At 51.4% G+C, this 20,625-nt stretch overlaps 1 protein-coding gene across 2 annotated transcripts in view; it reads left to right on the top strand.

The window, feature by feature from the left end:
- RALGAPA2 (Ral GTPase activating protein catalytic subunit alpha 2) overlaps positions 1-19,358 on the top strand; it is a 110,987-nt gene extending 91,629 nt beyond the window's left edge. For both annotated transcript variants that reach the window (XM_068416331.1, XM_068416322.1), the window contains 3 exons: positions 10,136-10,257; positions 16,724-16,763; positions 19,309-19,358. In XM_068416331.1, coding sequence (XP_068272432.1) covers positions 10,136-10,257; positions 16,724-16,728 — 127 coding nt within the window. In that variant the 3' untranslated portion in view covers positions 16,729-16,763; positions 19,309-19,358. The remainder of the gene's footprint in view (positions 1-10,135; positions 10,258-16,723; positions 16,764-19,308) is intronic.
- Positions 19,359-20,625: the final 1,267 nt, after the last annotated feature.

The raw sequence follows: 20,625 nt of genomic DNA, 5'->3' as shown, positions 1-20,625 counted from the left end.
TCACAGACCTTGCAGGCAAGTCTGTGCCTCTCCTAAAAGTCTGAGCAGCAGCTGGGAAGATCTGACCTGGGTGGCCGAGCATCCCCGCTCGCAGCTCCTTTGCACTGAGGGTGAGAGGACTGCAGCGCGGGCTGTGCGCGGGGAAGGGACACATGTGGGGCGTTACAGCAACCTCATGGTGATGTACGAGGCATAAGTCACAAACAGGGTCCGTAGGAAAGAGAAAAGGTTCTTCCCTTCCCTCCTGCGTAGACTCAAGCAGTAATTGCTGGGGCTGTGTAACCCTGCAGGAGCAGCCCGGCGCTGAGCGAGAAGCACAAGGCTTTCACTCGTGTTTGCTGGTTACGGCCCCGAGTAAACATTCCCCTCTCTGCTGCGCGTGTTTGAGGACCAAATCGTATTATCTGCCTCGGCCAGGGAAGGTGCAGCCGTCCGGGAGAGCCGTGTGATAAACAGCCCCTCTCGCTCCTGCCTGCCGCACTTATCTCCATCCACACTGTTAATGTTTCCAGCGTGTAAGCAGTTTCCAACAGCTGTCAAATGCAAACAATACGCTACCAGAAAAACTGTTCTGCTTCTCCCCCAAACTCCATTCCCCCTTAACACATGTACGTGGCCCGAAGTGAAAGGTGCTGCAGTCCAAGACTAACCAAAGGTTTGGGTGTTTGCGGGCTGCCTCTGCTACCAAAAATGGATGCTTTCTCTTATGAGAGAGAATTTCTAGCTTTGCAAAAATGAAACAAGTTCTATTTAAAATTTTAAAACCACAGAATTCCTATTCATAAAAAAAACCTAATGAAAGGCACTTTTCTGTTTCTAAAACATACCAGTTCGTGAAAGTCTTAAAAATATATCATTTACATGTTTTAAATGATTAAAACAGGAGATACAGGAAATCAGTTAAGGAAAAACATTGAGACCCGAGTTATTCTCTAGTTCCTTACCCACAAAATCATCCTGTGTAACTTCTAAATACATTTTTCAGTCTCTCTGTACCTACGTCCTCCATAAAATGAAGGTAATAATGTTCCTCACCTGTATGGTTTTCTCTCTTCTTAAGTGTAAGATGTTTGGATGTAGCTATCCTGCCAAAACGCAAAAAAATTAATAGCGTGGATGCAAGATGCTCCATACAAAATAGGTGAAGTGCCAGAGCATTCCTCAGCGTGTTTAGTTTGTTTGTGTGGATCTGGCGTATTCTGGTCCGTTGGTTTCCACCAGGTCAGCCACCCGACCAGCGAGGGTCTCGCACGTGGGATGCGCTGAATAATACCACGTGCCTTGGCCATCTCTAAGTGGTGCATTAATCACAGCCAACCAGTGGACAATGTCTTTACGTCGCACGCTCAGATCAGCTGTACTGTGTGATAGCACACACCAGGGCTGGCTTTAATTAAATATTTGGTCAGCTCAGAATTAACTGGGTTAACAATTTTCTCCTTAACCTGGGAGTCGGCCTCTTCTCCCAGGCAACCAGTGCTAGGACAAGAGGACACAGCCTCAAGCTTGGCCAGGGGAGGGTCAGGTTGGACATTAGGAAGCATTTCTGCTCAGCAAGGGTCATTAGCCATTGGAAGGGGCTGTCCAGGGAGGTGGTGGAGTCACCATCTCTGGAGGGGTTTAAAAGACACCGTTTCTGCAGCCCCTTCAGCGACACCTCTGAAGCGATTGCGTGTTGGAGGAGGACATTGCTTCACAGCCTGGCACCTGGCTTTGCGTTCGTTGGTCTTTATTGCTGTTATTGCAGGGTTGGGGTTTTCAAAAGTTCTTGAGATTTGCCTGATAAAAGCTGTCAGGAGTTCTACCGTCCCTCCCAAAGGGTGGTGTGGGCAACTTGCAGCGGTTCTGAAAACCTGCTGCTGCTGTTCACAAACAACAGATTATTACAATGCTGGTTTAGGGGAAGAATACTCAAGGTTTCACAAGAAGCCTCCCCTTCCCTGTAAGGCACACATGCTGTAACAAGGAGGAGAATAACAGTAAAAGGGGATGGTGTTGCTGGTATGTGGCTAACAATAGTGGGCCAAGGATCATATATTATCCCCGTGTGTTCAAGCAGCCAATTTGGAGGAACTGGAAGGCATAAGTACATGACAAATAATTGAACCTTTGTACCTTTGCCCTTTTCCTAAGATGTCCAAAAGTAACAGCTCATTAGCAGAATTACTGCAATAGGTGCATTTTGTTAGTGTTTGAATAAAATCAAGACTGCAACAAAGCACGGGGGAAGCATTGCTCGGTAACTCGTGACCTTTCCGCCGGTTATTTGTCCCTTGATGATCACCCCGTTGGTGGAACAAGCCAGATAATTGCAGAGCACGAGCATCGGCAGCTGTACATACACTGATAAAGCGGGACAGCGACGGTGCTGTAATGATCTCTGACAATACGACCTGGGGATTTGTCTCCTGCCGTCGTGGGGCAGCTTTCCTGCTCGACCTGTACGGCAGAGGCTCCGCACGACGGCAGCTCCCTGTCACGAGCGCCCGCTCTGTGCGTAGGCAAGACGTGCCCAGGCTTTGCTCCTAGTGAGGTTCTTCTGAAGGTCCATCTCCTGCAGCCTGCGCTGCCTCGGGGAGACCAGCAGATCTTGACACCCCGCTCTCTGCGCCTCTCCCACCCATCTTTAATTTTGCAGTCTCCAGGTTGTTCCCCTGGGTGAGTAAGTGCTCTGCTGGAGGAGACGGCCAGAAGATAACTCACCCCACCGCCCGCAGGAGAGAGGACCTCTACATCTCTGCTCTGGGGCACTGGGAGGGTGACTTGCAATAGACCTGAGCAGCTTCTGTCCCTTTATGGTATCTCTCAGGGTTGGATAGGGAACTATATGGATACTTCTAGAGAAAATGTGTGTTGGGGGAATCATGCCCCAGTGAACTGCTGGCCAAAAACTTGTGTAACTGAAGTCACAATAGCTCTTGCAGAATTAGCTTGGTGGTGGTTAAATGTTTGTGTGCCCTGTGGAATGATTTACCCGTTAGGGCTTCTGCTGCACTAGCTGATAATAGGCAATTATGTCATCGTTTTAATCAATTGAAATATTTCAGTCAAAGCCTTATCGGTACGGTGAGGCATGGAGCACAGCTGCTGAATGGACCTTGGGCATGCAGAGGGCTGACTGCACAGTGCAAAACATGCAGTGCCATTTTTCGGGGCACGTGTGGGGTTGGTGGGTTTGCCACTGGTTTGAGCACCACTGGGGTGTTTCGTTTCTGCTGTGCTAGGAATGATCTCAGGGAGAACAAGGCTAATAAAGGAGATAGGGTGTATTTCTAACTTTTTTTTTTTCGAGTAGGTATCTGTACAACCAGGAATACCTGATAGGACATCATCACAAGTACTCTATGTTAGAATAAAAAAAAGCTTCAGCTAGGGATGAACACGAGTGCTGTTAAAGTACTGAATTGTTTTATACCAGGAAAGTGACCCCTTGTTCCTTCCCTCGTCCTACGCCGTGATGGGTCTGCCATGGTACGATGTACCTGCTCCCAGGGGCTTCCCGCGAGGACGAGGAGGAGTAAATTAAGATGAAAGCTTGTTTTCTGCCTTATTCATAATAAATGCAAAATTCTTCCCTGCAGCACTTGGCATGACTGATGTGCCCCATATTCCTGGTATCCCGGGGCGGCAGGCGTGTGCCCGTGCCAGCCGGGCAGCTCGCAGCACACCTTGGGCAGTGCTACCAACAAGCCAGGAGCGAGCACCGCACCGAAGGGCGTCAGCCAGAGCTGTGGCCTCGGGGCACCTTCGGTACAATCCTGCTGTTACATTACTTGATCTCCACGGAGGTGGTTTGAGACCATGTGAAACGTGGTTGTGCTGGTGTTTTGCTTCACTTTCCTCTTTAAAGCAACTAATGGCGACTGTCTGTGAGGAAAGGGGAAACGCTGTCGCGGTCTGCCACGTTACGTGAGGCAGTGACGGGGTATTTTTTGTTCTGTGTGCTGGTGGTATCTGAAGCTCCATCCCCATCAGTCAGGACTGGGGTTCTGCCATAATCCTGCACCAAGACCCAGGCCCTCTCGGGGGGAGGAGGTGGCAGAGCTCCAGACACGGTGCCGAGGCCCTGGGCAGACGCCTCACACCCGAGCAATCCTTTTGAAAAGCTCTCCGTACCCGTCGGTTTCAGCGAGGGTCATGTCTGGGGTACAGCGGGGTGTTCTGGGCTCCAGCCACCCCTCGTGGCTGGGAACCCCCCAGCGCAGCAGCGAGAGGGCTGCCTGCCTGTGCAGATCTGCGGGGTGGCAGAGCAGAGGGAAATTACGCTGCGGAGAGGATGAGCTCTTGGTTTTGGCAGCAGAGGATCATCTGCCCGTTCTGGGGAAGGAGGGGGACCAGCAGCCCTGGCACCGGCCAGCCCCGCTGCGCCGAGGGAGAGCGTGGAGCCCTGCCTCCCCCAGCTGCACCGCAGACAGATGGCCTTCCTGGGGGCGGGCAGGGGAGCCAACCTCACGCCCCTCTTGTGCAAAACCCTTCGAGCTGGACAGTTACACGCAGTCAGCTCGCTCTAATACACGTCCTACATGCTGCATTGACCAATCTAAGGCGTGGATCACTCTGAAAAGTTCTAATCTCGGATGCTTTGGGTTAAAAAAAGCACATCCATGTGCAGCTGTTGCCAGGTACGGTTTAATTGCACCTGTTCGATGAAGGATATATGTTACTAAAATTCCCCCAAAAGTTTCCACTTAAATTTATGCAGCAGTGACGGTCACTAGACCATAAACGACGGCAAGCCCCATCAAGCATATTGAGTTTCACACTGAAATTGCCTCTCACAGCATTTTAAAAGCACAACAACTCTGTCCTGTTCAGAGCTTAAGGAGGACAATTAGGTGCATAAAGGTCACCTGCAATAGATTTATGTTAACCTCAATTTTATGGTCCCTGCTTTATTCTCCTTTGGTAAGTCCCAAACATTTATGCTCTTGTTTGTGTTTAAAACCGCTATCACGGTGTCAGGAGCAGACCCTTTGTGTACAACCATCTTTGGTTCTCAGGATACAAATTAAAAGGATATTGAAATACGTGTAATGGTCAGAAATGACTTATCAGTAGTTCTTTGGCACTGAAATCTCGAGAGGGCAACCAGTAAAACAAAAGGTCACCACAGCCCTGTATTTCCCCTGCCTCAGGGTCTGCCAGGCCTGCCCAAGAAATCGGCTATTTGCCAGACGAGTTCTCCTCCTTTTGTCCCCAGGTTACCCGTGTGGTCACCTGTACAAGCAGGGGGGAGCAGGACAGCCCTAGTGTCGATTTGGGCAGCCTGCTTTCTGGCGTTTAACCGTTAGTTAAAGGATTTTGTCTTTCTGCAAGTCTCCCCAGCTGGGTGGAAGAAGGAGCTGGCACGTGGACATGCAGACAGCCTCGATGTGTGATGGGCTGGAAGGAGCTGTCTGCCTCTATACTCGCCTCTCCTCCACTGGCCAGCTGCCCCGCCAGCCCTTCTCGGGGTGGGTTCCCATCGCAGATGGGAATTGCAGTAGGTTCGTGCCAACAGCCCGCATTAGCTCCCTGGCAGTCCCTCGGGGGCCGGAGGAACGGCCGTTCCATGTGTGCTCTCCCCGGACCCGCGCCGTGGGGCTCCGGCCCCGGCACTGCAGCCCCTTGGCGTCGGCACGAGGCGAACAATGAGCTGGGGAGAGCAGCTGGTCAGTTCTCTCTTCACCTGTTCACAAGCACAAATTATTTTGTCTTTTGTTTGCGTGGAAAGAGTGCTGTGTCAACAAAGTACACAGTTGTTTCCATCCATTGGTGGGAGTATATAGACGTTGCCAGAATGTTTTTAATTTCTGTGGTGCAGGGCAGGAATTGCTGGCCATTTCCATCAGCAGGGATGGGCAGCTGATGTTTTGGCTTGAGGTCAGCACAGGGTTAAGGTTAAAAAGCGAAAGTTCTACTTTTTCAGGATCTGTTTGAATGATAGTCTTCTATATTTCCCCTGTTTCTAAATACGTAGTTATTTATGGTCTAACGTGTGTGTGTGTGCAGAGAGGGAAGCACTGGACAGATCTTGACCCCAGGATGGCTCAGTTCACCTGCAGAACCCAGATGATGAGGCCTTCAAAGGCTTTATGTGTCTGAAACTGGCTCTGTGTTGTAGAGGTTAAACGTGGAAGTGATGCTGGTAGGTCAGAGCCGTGCACCAGCTGCCACCGTGTCTCTGGAGAATTTTAAAAAAATCCTGCCTTTTGCCTTGTTCTGGATTGTCCATCTAGAAGGAGGCCCTGCGCGTGTTTCACCACAGCACTTCCCAGCTCATCCTGCTGCTTGCAATGAGGTGACATGGTTTATTCCAAAGAGTTCATCTTAGCATTGGAATGGTTTTTTCAAACAGCTTACCTGGTGTGATTGAACTGTGAAAATAATTGATAAGCTGATAGAACAGTTTTAAAAACTCTCAATATTCACACACCGCGATTGGATCGCCATAGTCAAATTGGAGCTAAATTTCTGCTCTCCCACGGTTGTGTATATTAATCGTCAATAATTCATACCTTGTCCTGGCTCTCTGCATCATTTAGTACGTGAAATAAGGATGTTTGTGCCCACTGAAAACGTTTCGCTGTGGAGTTTTGCCTTGGTGGAAGTGAAGTGTACAATAATGCAGTGGTGGAAGAGGTGGGTCAAATTGCCACACATATTAAACGAGGCTGCTTTTGGTCGGCTCCTTTGGTATAACTCCATTTCTCTGAGGATCTCTGGGGATCCCCGAACCTGCAGATGGATGGGGGTTAGTTAATGAGGGAAGCCAGCTGCCCAGCTTCTGCATGGAGGTGGGGTTCGAGATCAGAGCCCATCTCCCTGCAGCCAGGCCGCCTCCAGAACAGGGTTTGCGTGTGTCACCTCAGCAGCCCAGCCGTGAGGTACTCCGAGCTTTCTCCTGGCCCCGCTCGCTCCAGAGCTGGGGAGTTTGCTGATGTGTGTAGAGGTGTTTTTTAAAAAGCAGTAGTTTCTGTGGCACTCTGAACTACCTAAGGCAAGCAGGCTTAGCGTTTGAGGGCACCTCTGTGTCAGGTGCGCTCCGCTGGAGGCTCACAGGAGAGAGGTGACACAAATGTCACACGAAAAAGATTCAGCTGAATGTTCTAATACGTGTAGGGAGGTGAAATCGCATCGGTGGTTCTTGAGGGTGAAGGCACAGCACGTGTGCAGTGGCTGCAGTTTTGGCAGATCAGGTATTGCACAAGCGATTACCTGGGTGAAAGCATTCTTACGTGGTGATAAATACGCAGCTTCTCGAGGCTGCAGCTGAAAATCACTGTTTCAGACTGCTCCTGTGCAAAGGCTCGTGAAATGCTGAGGCTTCTCCCCCCGCCGTCTATCTGATACCATTATTTTTGGGAATGTTGTGTTCTCTCAGACCCTCAAAATACGTTACTGGGGACCCCAGGGTACCCGACAGATGATTAATGCAGTGATGCCTACAGAAGACTGACATAAGCACAATTACGTAGCAAAACGGTGCTTCTGTTTGCATACAAGGATGCAACTTGAATAAGTTCCAGCACAAAGCTGTTGTGTGAGAGATCAGAGGGTATTCATGCTGTCACGCTGCGTGCTTCACCCCTATTTACAGGCTGCACCGGCTTGTTTGTTACGTTCCCAATGCCACCGTCAAAATCCCTAAATTTTGGTAAAACTTTAGTTGACTTTTTTATTTTAGTGAATCCAATCTGTTTCCCCTAATATGTGTATGTATTAAAAGAGAGAGCAGAGAGTTTGGTATAATCTTCCTGCAGTGACTTAATGCTTTTTAGATCAGGCTGTAAGTGAAGATCTGTCCGAGTGTCCCTCGTGGCTGGAGCTGCGGGGCTGCCCGGAGCCCTGGGGAGCTGGGAGAGGGCAGGGAGCGTGCTGGTGCAGCGGGGTGGTTTGTGCAGCGGTCTGCGCTGTCTGCACCTACTGCCTTCAGCTTTGTGATCTGTGATCTGCCTCGTGCGCCCGAAGCTGCTGCTGGGGGCCTTGGCCCACGCTCAGCTCGGTGCGGTGTTTCAGATGCCTCTCCTGGAGCTGCCCGGCTGTTTGGCCGAGTGGCTTTGCTCCAGTCGTGTGTGCGGTCAGGGGCATCTCCCATCCCGTAAATAAGGATTTTATGAGACGTGAAGCTGACCTAGTCAGCATCTCCCCGCTCTCCTCCACGAGCGACGCCGGCACACACTCCCGGGCCGTCGTTGCGCGCGTGGTGTGCGTGTGTCGAGGGCTTTCATGAAGCAGCAGGATGCTGTTGGGCGTAGCGTGAAGAGCCTTCACGGCCCCGCAGCCCAGCGGCACACGGAGCGCTGCCGGCCGGCCCGCGGGCTCAGGTGGCCGCCAGCCCCGGGCTGAGCCGAGCCCTTTGAGCGATTTGTCACGCCCGGCTCCGCTCCCGCTGCGCCAGCACGTGCCGGCTCCGCGGCGGAGGGGCTGCTGGCCAGACGGCCCCCGCTGCCAGCCCCGGCAACAGCCGGCCGCGCCGCCGGCTCCATCACGGGAGGCGAATGGCATCCGCCAGCCCCTCCGAGCGGGGCCCCGGCGTGTGCCGCCTCTCCGAGGAAGTTTGGCAGCCTATTCATTAGCAAGAGTCACCAGGAGTTCAGCCCATAATGGGGAGGCAGCCCCGGCCGCAGGCGGGCTGATGCTCGCGCCGCCGGGAGCGCGTTCTCCTGGGCTCGGGGGGCGGAGGGGGAGAGCCGAGCGAGTAACGCTGCCAGCAGGTGCAGGCTCTGAGCTGCCACGTATTGATTTCCTTTCTGCAGGCTTCCACGGGAAGTTTATAAGAAGATTTATCACATATCAATCGTCCTCTGCCAGCATTGAAAGCAAAATTCTTTTTGTTTTCTTTTTTACCACCATGCCTAGGAACTCGCATACATTTAAGATGCGCTTTGGTAGAACACTAGAGCATCGTGTCCTGTTTTTAAGTACCTCTTTACTCTGATTTGTTTTTAATAAAAGAAAGCATTTGCGAGTGTTTTTGTTGATGTAATGGAAGGTACAAATGGCACCTCAGTATTAATTAGTAATGCTTTTCAATTGTAAATACCCTCACCTGCATTATGTGTTATTCTCCATGCTCCTCATTGCTGAATTTAACTCAGCCTTTGCTCCCCCCTAACAGCCTCGCAGGGTGAGCGTGCATTTCCCCGTAACACAAACACAATTAGAACCTGGAAACTTCTGTTTTAAATGAGGAGACGGAGCACGAGGTGTCCCACGGGCTCCCGTGAGCGTTAACTCGTACAGTGAGGCTCTCCAGCCCGCGGTCGGTGCCTCAGCCGTCCCCCCGGTACGGGAGGGGACGATTCACCTTCTGAGGAAGCAGAAGCTGCGCACAAAGGGAAAGCTTTGCTTTCTCCGCCGTGAAAGGCTGCCGCAAGCAGGGGTCCTATTAAGACAGCTGGAAAGTTGCTTCAGCTTGTTACGCTTGTAAGTTTTATTGGCGACTGGTTTTTGATTACACATGTGAATGCTGGGTGTTCCAGGTTGCCGAGTTTTAATTAAAAGGCGATAGTCTTGATTTTAGATTGCTTTGTTGGCTGCATTGTGCGGGCTATAATGCGTGCAAGTTGGGGGGTGAGTTCTTCCAATGTGCACCGTTTATTTAGGGGACATAAGATCACACCTTCTAGCACCTGCCTTAAAGAAAACTTCACGCTTTCAGGAATTGTGTTTATTACGGTTAATTTCTTTTAAGGAGTACAGTGATCAAATAAATACGTGGGGGTTTTTCCTCTCTGTCCTGTAGCTTGTTTCTCCAATCTAATAATTTTTCTAGTCTGACAGGGGCATATTGTGTCCCAGGACCTTTCTGTAATGCCCCAGCTTGCCCACGTTGGGGTTTGGTTTAAAGAAGCAGCCTGGGGGCTTTGTGTCTGCCCTCGGGAACGCGAGCAGTCTGTCGGATCCACCGAGTCACTGCTGCTATTCACCCAGCTAAAAGGTGTTACCCTTCCTTTCAGGGCATCAAGCGTGTTCCCTCCTCCTTGCTCGTGGTCAGGACTGTTAAGCAGAATGGGGCAGTTTTGGTCCCCTCTTTCCCGTGCCCGTGTACAGCCTCGTTAGTGCTGCTGTGGATCCGAAGCGCTGGTGCTCGGGGACGCTGTGTAACAGCATTTCATTCTGCACGCACATTTCCTTAACCCGGTCGTTGCAGTTATGAGGAGAGAGCTCTGTATCTCGAAGCAATAATCCAGAACCACAAAGAAGTAATGACATTCGAAGATTTTGCCGCTCAGGTCTTTTCTCCCTCTCCCAGCTACTCCCTCGGTGGAACTGGTGAGTCTCTGCACGTTATTCTTCTCTTTAGCACTAAGAAGCACTTGAGCAGCAGCTGTACACCTGTTTTTTGTAGATAAATGCTTGCAAATTTAAGACGACCATTCTTCCCCTGAATCAACTAATGAATATCAAAAGGAATGATGACATTCATTTTAATTTGTTTTGCATCAGAGCTATTCACTCTGCTCCTTTCTTCAGCTATCCCGTTAACCCCCGCATCTAGCAAGGTTAATGAACTTTCTCTCAGTAATGTGCTCGGGTTCATTCAGGAGTGGGGTTCCTTGCTGGGCTGGGAATACATTGTTCAAAAGCTGTGCCTGAGTCAGTGCCTACTTATCAAAAAATAGTTCCTCGCAGTAGAAGCCGTTGCTACTAATGCTAATGGGGATTATGCTGCTGCGCTACCAGGGTCAGGGATTAATGCAGGAGAAATGTAAGGATGGTGTGTTAGGAAACCAGAGCAGCGAGCAGCGTGCTGACACTGCCCTTAAACACAGAGGAGCACAGTGCAGGCTTCCTCCAGCGCCTGGCCCGGAACCTGCCTGGGTTTTTTTGACTGTACGTACAGATGTACATCCATGTGTATATGTATACACACAGTGCTGCTCACCATTCCTCAGCCCTACTGACAGGTGAAAATGCAGTGCTGAGCTCTGAGCGTATTCCTCACGTGCCCCACCGCGGTGTGAAGCGAGCATGCAGTCAGTGAGGTACGGACCGCTCCTTTGCTCTTCCACTTGAGCTTATTTAAACATCTCCTGAAAGGGAGCTCTGACTCTGAAGGGCAGATCTCTGGTACCCTCAGGGTTTGTTTTTCCAGCCTCCAAAAAGTATCTGGTCACCGCGTGTTGGACTCTCACAAAGATTCCTTAATCCCTTTTTACACTCGTAGGGTGAAAGTGGCACTTCCTAATTATTCCCTGCTCCTCTTTCGGGTTGTTTGATAGATTATTTCAAACCCGTGCAAGTGTTGCAGGACATCTGCTCTACTTCTCTTCAGCCCGCCTCGTTAGCAAATACCTTCCATCTCAACTGCAAAACCGAAGGGAGAAATTAAATTTACTAAGATAAATCACGCCCAAATAAAATCAGCCGTGCATCATTGTTGAACGCTACTGGCTGCAGCCCTGGAGCTTTGTTAGAGATAAGAGGTGTAGCCCGTCCCCGCGCCGGGCGCCAGCAGCAGCAGGCAGCAGGCTTTGGAGATAAGCGAGCTGGCAGCAGGGCAGGGGAGCCGGGGCCATTTACATAATCGCGCCTCTGCTTCCTGGAGAGGCGTCAAGAAACACAGGGATGGCCTCTATTGATCTTTGTTGAACTGGAATACTAAACAACATTAGAAAAGCTTATAACTTAAAGCTTTGATTAATGTTTTCTACATTAAAAAGTAGAACAGCTGTGAATTAAATTCTTTTATACGCGCTGCCAAAAGTCCGAGACAAAAAAATTACCGGTTTCAATAGAAATGTAGATTTCCTGCCCGGTGGTGTTAGCGCTCTGAATCATTTATCTGGTGACGTATCAGCACATAAAAAGGTAGATATATTGATATACTTTAAACGTTTCGCATACACATAATTGTATTTGGTTTCACGTTCTTCTTACAGCACACAGTGATCTTATAAACAAATTTAGTCCGACAAGCAATGACAGATCATTCACCAATACCACAGTCACACTGTCTAAAGTCTGTGGTACATTTTGTATGCCAAAAATATTTAAAGTGTTCCTAATATCGACTTAAGCTTTTCAGAACACTGTTAATCATCAGTACCAGCACGCAGATTTGTAATTTCATTATTTTATTTTTATATTTTAAAGAGTAAAACCTGCCACGGTCAGGTCCTGGTCAGGTCCTGGTTTTGAGGCTTGCAAACATCACAATTTATTCCACTCTCACAAAGAAACCAGAGGCCAGTCATGGCTTCTGGCGGCAAGATCTTTGCTTCAGAGTCTCCTCACGTTACCTGTTACTTTTTACTTGACCATTTACTTGCATGTTTAGGCAGATACAACCTTCTGCCGCTGAACGGGCGGCGTTTTCCTTCGTGTGAGAGGGGAATTTCTATCCTGAAACAGACAAAACGAGTCCCAGAGCAGGGAAGGTGTGGGGCTGACACAGGCCTGTGCTTCCCCTCCTCAAGTAACAAGGCAGCTGAAACTACTAACCCTGCCTGGCTTAAACTTTTCAGGTAAATTTAATATTATTAATACCACCCAACTGTAACCCTGCCATCGCTGCGTGTACACATGTGCAGCAGAAGGGGTCAGGGAGTGAGGACGCTTTTTATTAAAATTGGGATTGGTTTAGCAGTTAACACAGGATAAAGGAGATCGAGGCCATTAACTGAATCCAATCAGTAGCTGCTAATGACACACATTCTTGGTGTATTATTAACAATGATCTATTTATTTGAACTAAATGTTTTATGTTTTCTGCTGCTGCCTCCAGGGATGCTTCCCCTCGCTTCAGGTGGGATGTGGGTTCCTTGAAGCTCCCCTATCACACACACTCCTGCAGGTGCTACATTTTATGTGTGAAAATCATCCCCTTGACCTCTTCTGTTCTCACAGCAGAGCCTTCAACCCCCTCTCTGTATCACTCAGCCCTGCGTATCCTAAACGTCAGGCACGCAGCCTGGTAGGCGGAATGGGCATCCCCGCACTCATTTAGGGGATGTGCAGATTAGGAACAAAAGGTGGGAACGGGGCCCTTTGTTGTTAAACTGGTACATTACATGCTGTATTTTAATTAGGCAGGTACGAGAGGCAGCCCAGGAAAGCCTCCCTAATCCAGCACTAGTGAATCATCCTTGTCCTTCCCCTCTGCAGATTTCCCTCGGTTTGGAGGAGGGGGTTTAAGCTGCTGTCTTTTTCTGTTCTTGCTCCCTCGGCCAAAAAGAACAACAGTTATTGAACAAAATACTTGTGTGTGCTTTTAAAAAAATCATGAGAATGGAACAGGCGATACAAAACCAATACAAAAGCGTTTTAATTACCTCTGCTGACTAAAAAGGGTTTGTTTGGTTTTTTTTCATTGAAGATCAGAAGCCAGAATGGTGTTAACCCTTAGGAAACGGCAGTAGGTGGATATTCTAGAAGGGAAAAGGGATAACTACCCCACCAGAGAGAGATTGTGTTGGAGGTTTCTACACTCCCGAGGGCAGATTTTTTACTTCCCAGAGAACCTCCCGACCCGCTTGTCAGCGGCGCAGCCCCGCGGTTGGTGCTTCAAAGGGTTAATTGGAGCGGGCACACTTGACTGCTGAGAGGACTGATCTAATCACTGCCATATCCAAGTGCATCTGTTCGCCATGAGGTCATTCTTGTGCATGCTAATGATTTGGGAAATAAAGCATAATGCTCGACGGTATCAGGAGGGGTATAGCGTAACCCTTCCCTTGAGCTGCTGCGGCACGGGGGCAGCTCGGGGCAGCGCTGTCCGTGTCGGGGTTCTCACAGCGTCAGGAAAACTGTGCTGGAGAACTCTGACATGTGGTATCTGCTGATAAATGGATTCTTTAATGAATATTAGAGCATTGCCCAGGAGCAACACTTGAGCCGAGGAACCGCAGCCCTCCGGATTATTTACATAAAACTGAGATCTCGCAGCCTGGCTGCTGAGGAGGTGACACATGCTTTGCTTTTGTCTCTGGGCTGCTACACGCATAAATTCATTGTACAAAATACATGAAACTACAACAAACAAGATTTGGCTTATTTTAAACCACCTTTTGCTTGGTGCTGAGCTTTATCTTTCCCCCTTTAAAGCAAAAGGACTATTTCCAATGGCCATGTAATTTTAAAGTACATTTTTTACAGAAACAAAACCAAACCTGGAGTAACTCTTGTCTTAAAGAGATTTACATTATTTTGAATGCTAACTGAGCAATTACTCCTTTTGGCTTTGTTTGCTTTGGTTTTCCTGGGGTTTTTTTACTACTTTGTGCATTTTCCTTGAAAATCTGTAGGCTGTTTTGTCAGTTCCCTGTACTAGGTGGAACAGAAGCCTCTCCAGGTTCTGTATAATATTTTTGCATATTTTTAGGGAGGCTGGATGGAGCTAGAGATGAGCAAATGCCCATCTGACTGTGAGGAGCTGTGCCATGGTGTTACAGCACACACAGCACGTGCCAAGGGCTGGGTCTGATCAACAGGACAGTGTTGCCTGAAACTGAAAAATCAGTTTCCAGTAGCTGGGACTTGGGAACCTGCCGGCTGTCCCAGCAGCCTCCAGCCCCTCGGCTCCGCAGCACGGAGGGCTGCCCTCCCCGGGCTCCTTCCCCGGCAGCCCCTGGCTCGCCCAGGAGCTCGCTGAGGCTCTGACCGCCTCTCAGCATCGCCCAGAGGCGCCTTCCCTGCTTGGTGAAACGGTCTCTTGGCCCTTGGTAGCTGCTTGACAGCAGCAAATGAGAAGGTGCCAAATGAAATTTTCAATTGACTCAGGCATAATTACCTGATTTAACAGAGAAGGGGAGTCAGGATGTTCTGCAGAAACCCCAGAGATGCCTTTCAGCAAGGCACACAGAGTAAGTCCATTTCATATTTTCCCTTCTTTCCTTCCTTCCTTCTCACCTAAGGAAACCCCCCTGAGCGTGTCAAAGAAGGTGACACAGCAATTCTGATCCACTTCTGGGACCTTTTAATAGCAAAACTGAGAAATCTCAATAATTTCTATGGATGCTTGTCTCTGTTGAGCCCACACCCAGGGCTGTTCTCTCACCCAGTGTCCCCTCCCCAGCTGAGAAAGGGAACTGGGAAAAGGAAGGAGACTCAGGGGCTAAAATTTAAACAGATTTAATAAAATAAGAAAACCAACATCAATGCTAATACAAAAGACACAAAGTTACACTTACCCCATGGAGTGGTGGCAAGTTCCTCCTGGGCTCACAACCCTTGAGAAGAGAGGAGAGCAAAGAGCCCCCAGCCCCAAGAGCTGCCCCATTTATAGTGACCCAAGGTCAATGTTACAGCACACACCTGGGCCAGCCTGGGGCAGCTGCCCCGGGTTTAGCTGCTGATGGCTTCGATCTCCAACCCACAGCTGGGCACACACTGAAACAGAAAAGGGATTCTATAACTTCATCCCCACAAAACCAGGACAATGTTATAAACAAATAATAATTTTGGTGAATGATGAAGCCACGACAGAGTGGAAGTGCCTCTCTCCTCCCACAGAGCACTTGATCCACTCGCAAAGATAGCACCAGGAATCAGAAAAAACCCCTTTTCCTCTTTTGGGCTCGGGCAGCGAGTGAAAATCTTTTCCAGGCTGTGGTGTCTTCCGTAGTTCATTAATCTACTCAGAGTTTAAACACCTTGCTGGTAGGTACATGCAGAGGAATAGAAGGGAAGCTCCTGCGTCCTCAGCACACCGTGGGGCTGCTCCCGGGCCTTGGGCAGACCCTGGATGGGTGTAAAAGGTCGGAGGTTGTGCGTGTTGGCAGTAGGAGAGTTTGTGTTTTTTCACGGAAGAGAAATACTTTCTTGAATTAGTAAAACCCTTAGTGTCCCCGTAAGGGCTAGAAACGGCCTGTTATTAAACAGGGCAAAGCCATGGTAAATGCCGTGAGTCATTGGGTGGCATCAGCTCTGCACCCCGGCAGTGGGTAGGGACTGCGGGATGTGTGCTGTGCGCGGAGAGAAGGAGCCACTGACGCTCGCTGTGCTCCCTCGGGCTGGCTGACCCGTGCAGAGCTAATTAGCGGCTGCTCCAAGTCACAACTAATTAGAACTTTGATGTGTCCATTTAGGGTTTATTTCCCAATCTCTCAAACACTCGGGGCTCGGTCCGTGATGGTGTCAGGCCTCACCACCCGTGCTGGGAGCTCGGAGGGCTTTTTTAGGGTTGTTCCTGCCTTTGATTAACCTGTAGGTTCAGATTCTTCTCACCGCTTCACTTCCAGCTGCCCAAGATCCTGCTTTTCGTGTGTGAAACCCCACAGCAGGGGAGCGAACCGCTCACTCACCAGCGTTTCGGCTTTACACTTGGGGGACCCAGGACATTTTCACACCTATCCCCCCCCCCAATTAACCCATGTGGAAATCTTTCTTTCCCACTAACTGTGAAGGTAATAAAATCCCAGCGTCACCCCAATAAATGCGCTGAGCCGTTTGAGGTGCTCTGCCTTCTGCTCACAAGGACGCGGCTGACACCCCAACGGGAGCAGCAGCTCAGGGGAGGGTAAAGCTCCACAGTCCTTCATGATCGTGTGATGGTGGCGGCTGTCTGTACAGCCCGGGGTCACGCGTGAAGACCCACCTCCCTTAGGCCTTTTCTCACCTTAGGAAAGCTTCCCAAGTCAGAACCTTGGGTGCCCTCGGGGTCTGGGGCTGAACTGTCCGTGGTGAAGTGCCCCCCGAGTGCCGGGTTTGCCGTGACGCTGTGCCGGGGCCCGGCCTGCGCGCGGGCGCTCCGGGTGCTGTTCCTGTATTTACACGGTTTTGTGTTCTCTCCCTTTAGATTAGAATGTGTAACGGTCTCGTTACGGTAATTGCCGCAGGTAAGAGCGATGCTTCCCGCAGGCTGCCGTTGTGCTCCATCACTGACCGCTCTCCTCCTCCTCCTCCTCCTGTGCTCGGTGCAGCTCCGGGGCTCTCCGGGTCTGTCTCTGCCTGTCCCTGTCCCCCCCCCGTCCCCTCCTGCTCCCCGCACACCGAGCCCCGGGACGCTGCTGCCGGGCACGGCCGACGGCGGGAGGCGTTCTGGTGGCGGCGGGGCCTGTTTGCGTGTGCTTGTCCCTGGGGCGTCACGGGGCAGGATGGGGCCGGGTGCGAGCACCCGCGGGAGGGCAGGGAGGGGCTGGGGGCACCTCTGGGTGGGTTTTCCCCCACTTTTTTGCAAATTTCACAAGTTTGGCTGAGCTGTAAATCATGAGCGCTCCGCTGGCCCGCCTGCGAGTCAGAAACAAGGATTTTTTATTCAATACACCACTGGGGAGCTGCTGCTTGGTTTATACAACTTACAATGTCACGTTGCCTGTGTGCCCTCTGCCACAGACAGCCGGGGAGGGAAAAACCCTCCTCCACAGCCCTGCGAAAAGGAGAACTGAGCCTCTCGTGAGCAGCTTAATGGCAACAAACAGGAGGCAGCTTTTTTTGCACAGCCCCGCTTCTCCCCAGCCCCGCTCCTCCCCAGCCCCACTTCTCCCCGGCCCCGCTCCTCCCCAGCCCCGCTCCTCCCCAGCGCAGCTGAGCGAGGGGAGCCTCGTCTCTGAACAAAGTTGCAGCTCCCCTTGCGAGGCCGCCAAGTAATTAGAGTTCGTGCCAGACAGCTTGCAAGTGGAATTATAATATTTGTATGAAAGCCTTTATCTTTTGTGGTTATTACTCGCTCACTCCGCAGCTGCTGTCTCCCTATCAATCAAGGCGCTTTCGGGGGAGCTCCGAGGCCGCTGGCCCGGCCGAGGCCTCGCCGGAGGAAGGGCCGGACTGAAGGAATGTGCCGGCCCGCGGCGGCGGGTGCCGGGTGCTCCGAGCGGCCGGGCCGTGCCCGCACCCCGCCTGCCGCAGCCGCCCGCTGTTCGTATGCGCGGCCCGGGCATTGTTCGGCGCTTGCATGAATATTGCTTGAGCTTGTCCGCTCGGTGAAAACTGTATAATTTTGACCATCTGCCATTCTGCTGAACTGCAGGAATGTAGAGTCCGACACCCCCCTCCCAGCCCGTCCCTCCCCCCGAACAGCACCACAGGTTTTGGTTTTAATCCAGCACTGACAGCTCCACATTTTTCACAGAAAATGCCTTTACACGCTAAGTCACATTTCTCACCTTTTTTAATGTGCTGTTTGCCCTTCAGTCAGTTGTCCTGAAGTACAAATCTGGTAAGTACAGAGCGTCTGTGAAATGCCAACGGCTGAGGGCTCTCCAAGGCACAGGCGGTACCTGGGGAAGGCGCGGAGCGGGGCTGCAGCCAGACCCCGCCAGGGCTGCGCCGCCAGCCCGCGGCCTGGCCGTGGTGTCTCCCTGCAGGTACCTTGTTCAGGATCCACCTACCCAAAACATTTCCCTTAAGCATTTTGAGGCCTTCAGCAAAGAACCTTTGGTGCATTTTCTGCACGTTGGAGGGTCGCTCAGGCCAACACAGTTGAAGGGATTATTAAAGATACCCCAGTCATCATCCGTCCCCTAAATTAAAGGCAAAGAAAGATGCAGCCTGACAATAGAGCTTATTGTTGAGTTGGCAATAGGTTTGTGCTGCAGAACGGGGCCGTGGGGCTGGGGCTCAGAGGCGCACGGCTGCCAGGCCCAGCCCGACCTTCAGTGGGGGCTCGGAGCCGCCCTCTGCTCTCCCCACGGGCTCGCAGGCACCTACCTGGGTCCCACCTGTAACAAAAGCCTTTGTGTTGAGACCTAGAGAATTGTAACCCGGTTTAACAATCCCGTACCCCAGGGGAGCTGATGAAATGCCATTCGCACCGGGAACGCCCTGGGCCGGGCCAGAGGCCCCGCAGCAAGAGCAGGGCCAGGTTGCAGCATCCGCACTGTATTCCTCAGAGCGCCGGTCCCGCCGCGCGGGGCAGAGGCAGGAGCTGCGCACGCGCCTCAGTTTAGTCACTCCTTGGTTTAACAGCTGCATCCTCACCTGTTCTCATTCACACACCCTACTTAGTCCTGGCTGCTGATCGTAACCGCCCGTGGGGAATAACTGAGGTGTAACTTAATGTTGCTGAACAACAAAGCACAAACGCGCAGACTCCGCTGCAGCCGCGGGCTCCCCAGCCCGCACACGCAGCCCAGGCCTGGCGGTGTGAGCGCTCCGACCTCGGTGGGTACCTGGGGTCCTGTTTGAGTAGCGGAACCAGTTAGAAATACTGGGACTCTTTGGAATCGCTGCTGGCGCCTGCGGGGCCTGCGTGGTCCGGCACACCTGGCCCCAACTGGGCCAAATTTCTCCTCTAAGTGTCAAGTTCACCTGAGCGATGCCCAAGATGAATCTGGCGGGGCGGTGGAGCGGGGCTGCGTTTTGCCAAGCAGTCGTTGTGATGCGAAGCCAGGCAGGTGGTTCCCTTCCTTACGGTGCCTTTTCTCTGCCCGTTGTGTTTTCCAGGCTGCCTCACCACAAGCGCAAGCGCTGACCTGACCGTCCCCACCGGAGCGGAGCTGGCAGAGCCGCCCTCGCCCGCGCTGCCACGTGCCTGCAGGAGCAGAGCGTCCGGGAAGCTTCGCCGCTCTGCCAGCGCCCTCAGCAAGGCTCCCAGCTGAGGGGCTGCGGGGGCAGAGCTCCGGCGGGGGAACCCGAGGGACCTGAAAATAGATAAATGATTTACTGCCGCTCTAGAACTTGTAATTTTGGACGAGCGTGTGCACGTAGGTGCCCGTTAGCAGCCGCCGCGCCGGCTGGGCTCAGCCACCTCCCTTCACGCCTTGGCGTTCACGTCAGCCAGGAGCCCCCTGCCGCAGCGCCGGCGCTGGCTCCGCGCCTGCCGGGGCAGTTGCAGCAGCGCATGTGTGGCTGCGCGCTGAGCCCTGCTCACCAGAAAAATAAAAATAACCAAATTCATTGTCGAAAAGCAAATGCTGCACATTTGGCAGGACAGTTTCTCACCATGGGTTCAATAATTAGACATCACACGTCTTAGGTCACCGCCTCACCTTGTTACAACGTCAGGGCAATAGGCTGCACCTTGCAGCATCTCTAGAATCAAATAAAGCTGCAGGCTGTGGGGATGTGCCGTGTCCTCCTGGCACTTTGTGTCGGGAGCAAACCTTTATTGTCGATAGGAAATGGATTTCAGCCCGGGGGGGCACAGCTTTATAGCTAAACCCCTGTATTACACAAACAAAAGAAATCTGAGATGCTGCATCCACCATGAGAAGCAAACCGCACCGTTGGGCCGCTGTTTCCTCGCCCTTCTGCTCCGGCGTCACCGCGTGTCCGTCTGTCTGCGCGCCAGTGTCCACCCCGTGACCGCCCCGCACCTCCAGGACACCGGGTCCCTGATCCTGCCCTGGCAGCACACCGGGGTGGGGGGACGCAGCCGGCCTGCGGGGAGGAGCCGCGCTTCCTAAGGGACTTCAGTGGGACTTTCTGCCTCACCTTTTGGGTTTGCTTTCTACTGGTCGTGTGTTGGTAAAGGAAATTAGAAAATAAAACGTGTATTTTAATTTATTTTATTTTCAGGACTGGATAGGCGAGGCTGTCTTGTTCTTAGTTATCCAATAAATGGTCTGAAACAATTTCAAAGGCATTCTGCTGAATAAAAGGAGACCTTTCTCTTTAGAGCAATATGCATCTCTAATTCAGGGAAGTATTAAACCACCGATGAAAATAGTATTTTCCTGATGTCAAAAAAAACCCTTAAAATATTAATTTGTAAAAATTCAGCTGCGGTTTTGTACTATGAACTGGATAAAAGCTGCTCTG

Source organism: Nyctibius grandis, chromosome 1, assembly GCF_013368605.1.
Source record: "Nyctibius grandis isolate bNycGra1 chromosome 1, bNycGra1.pri, whole genome shotgun sequence".
NCBI lineage: Eukaryota > Metazoa > Chordata > Aves > Nyctibiiformes > Nyctibiidae > Nyctibius > Nyctibius grandis.
This window is presented reverse-complemented; position numbering and strand designations above follow the sequence as displayed.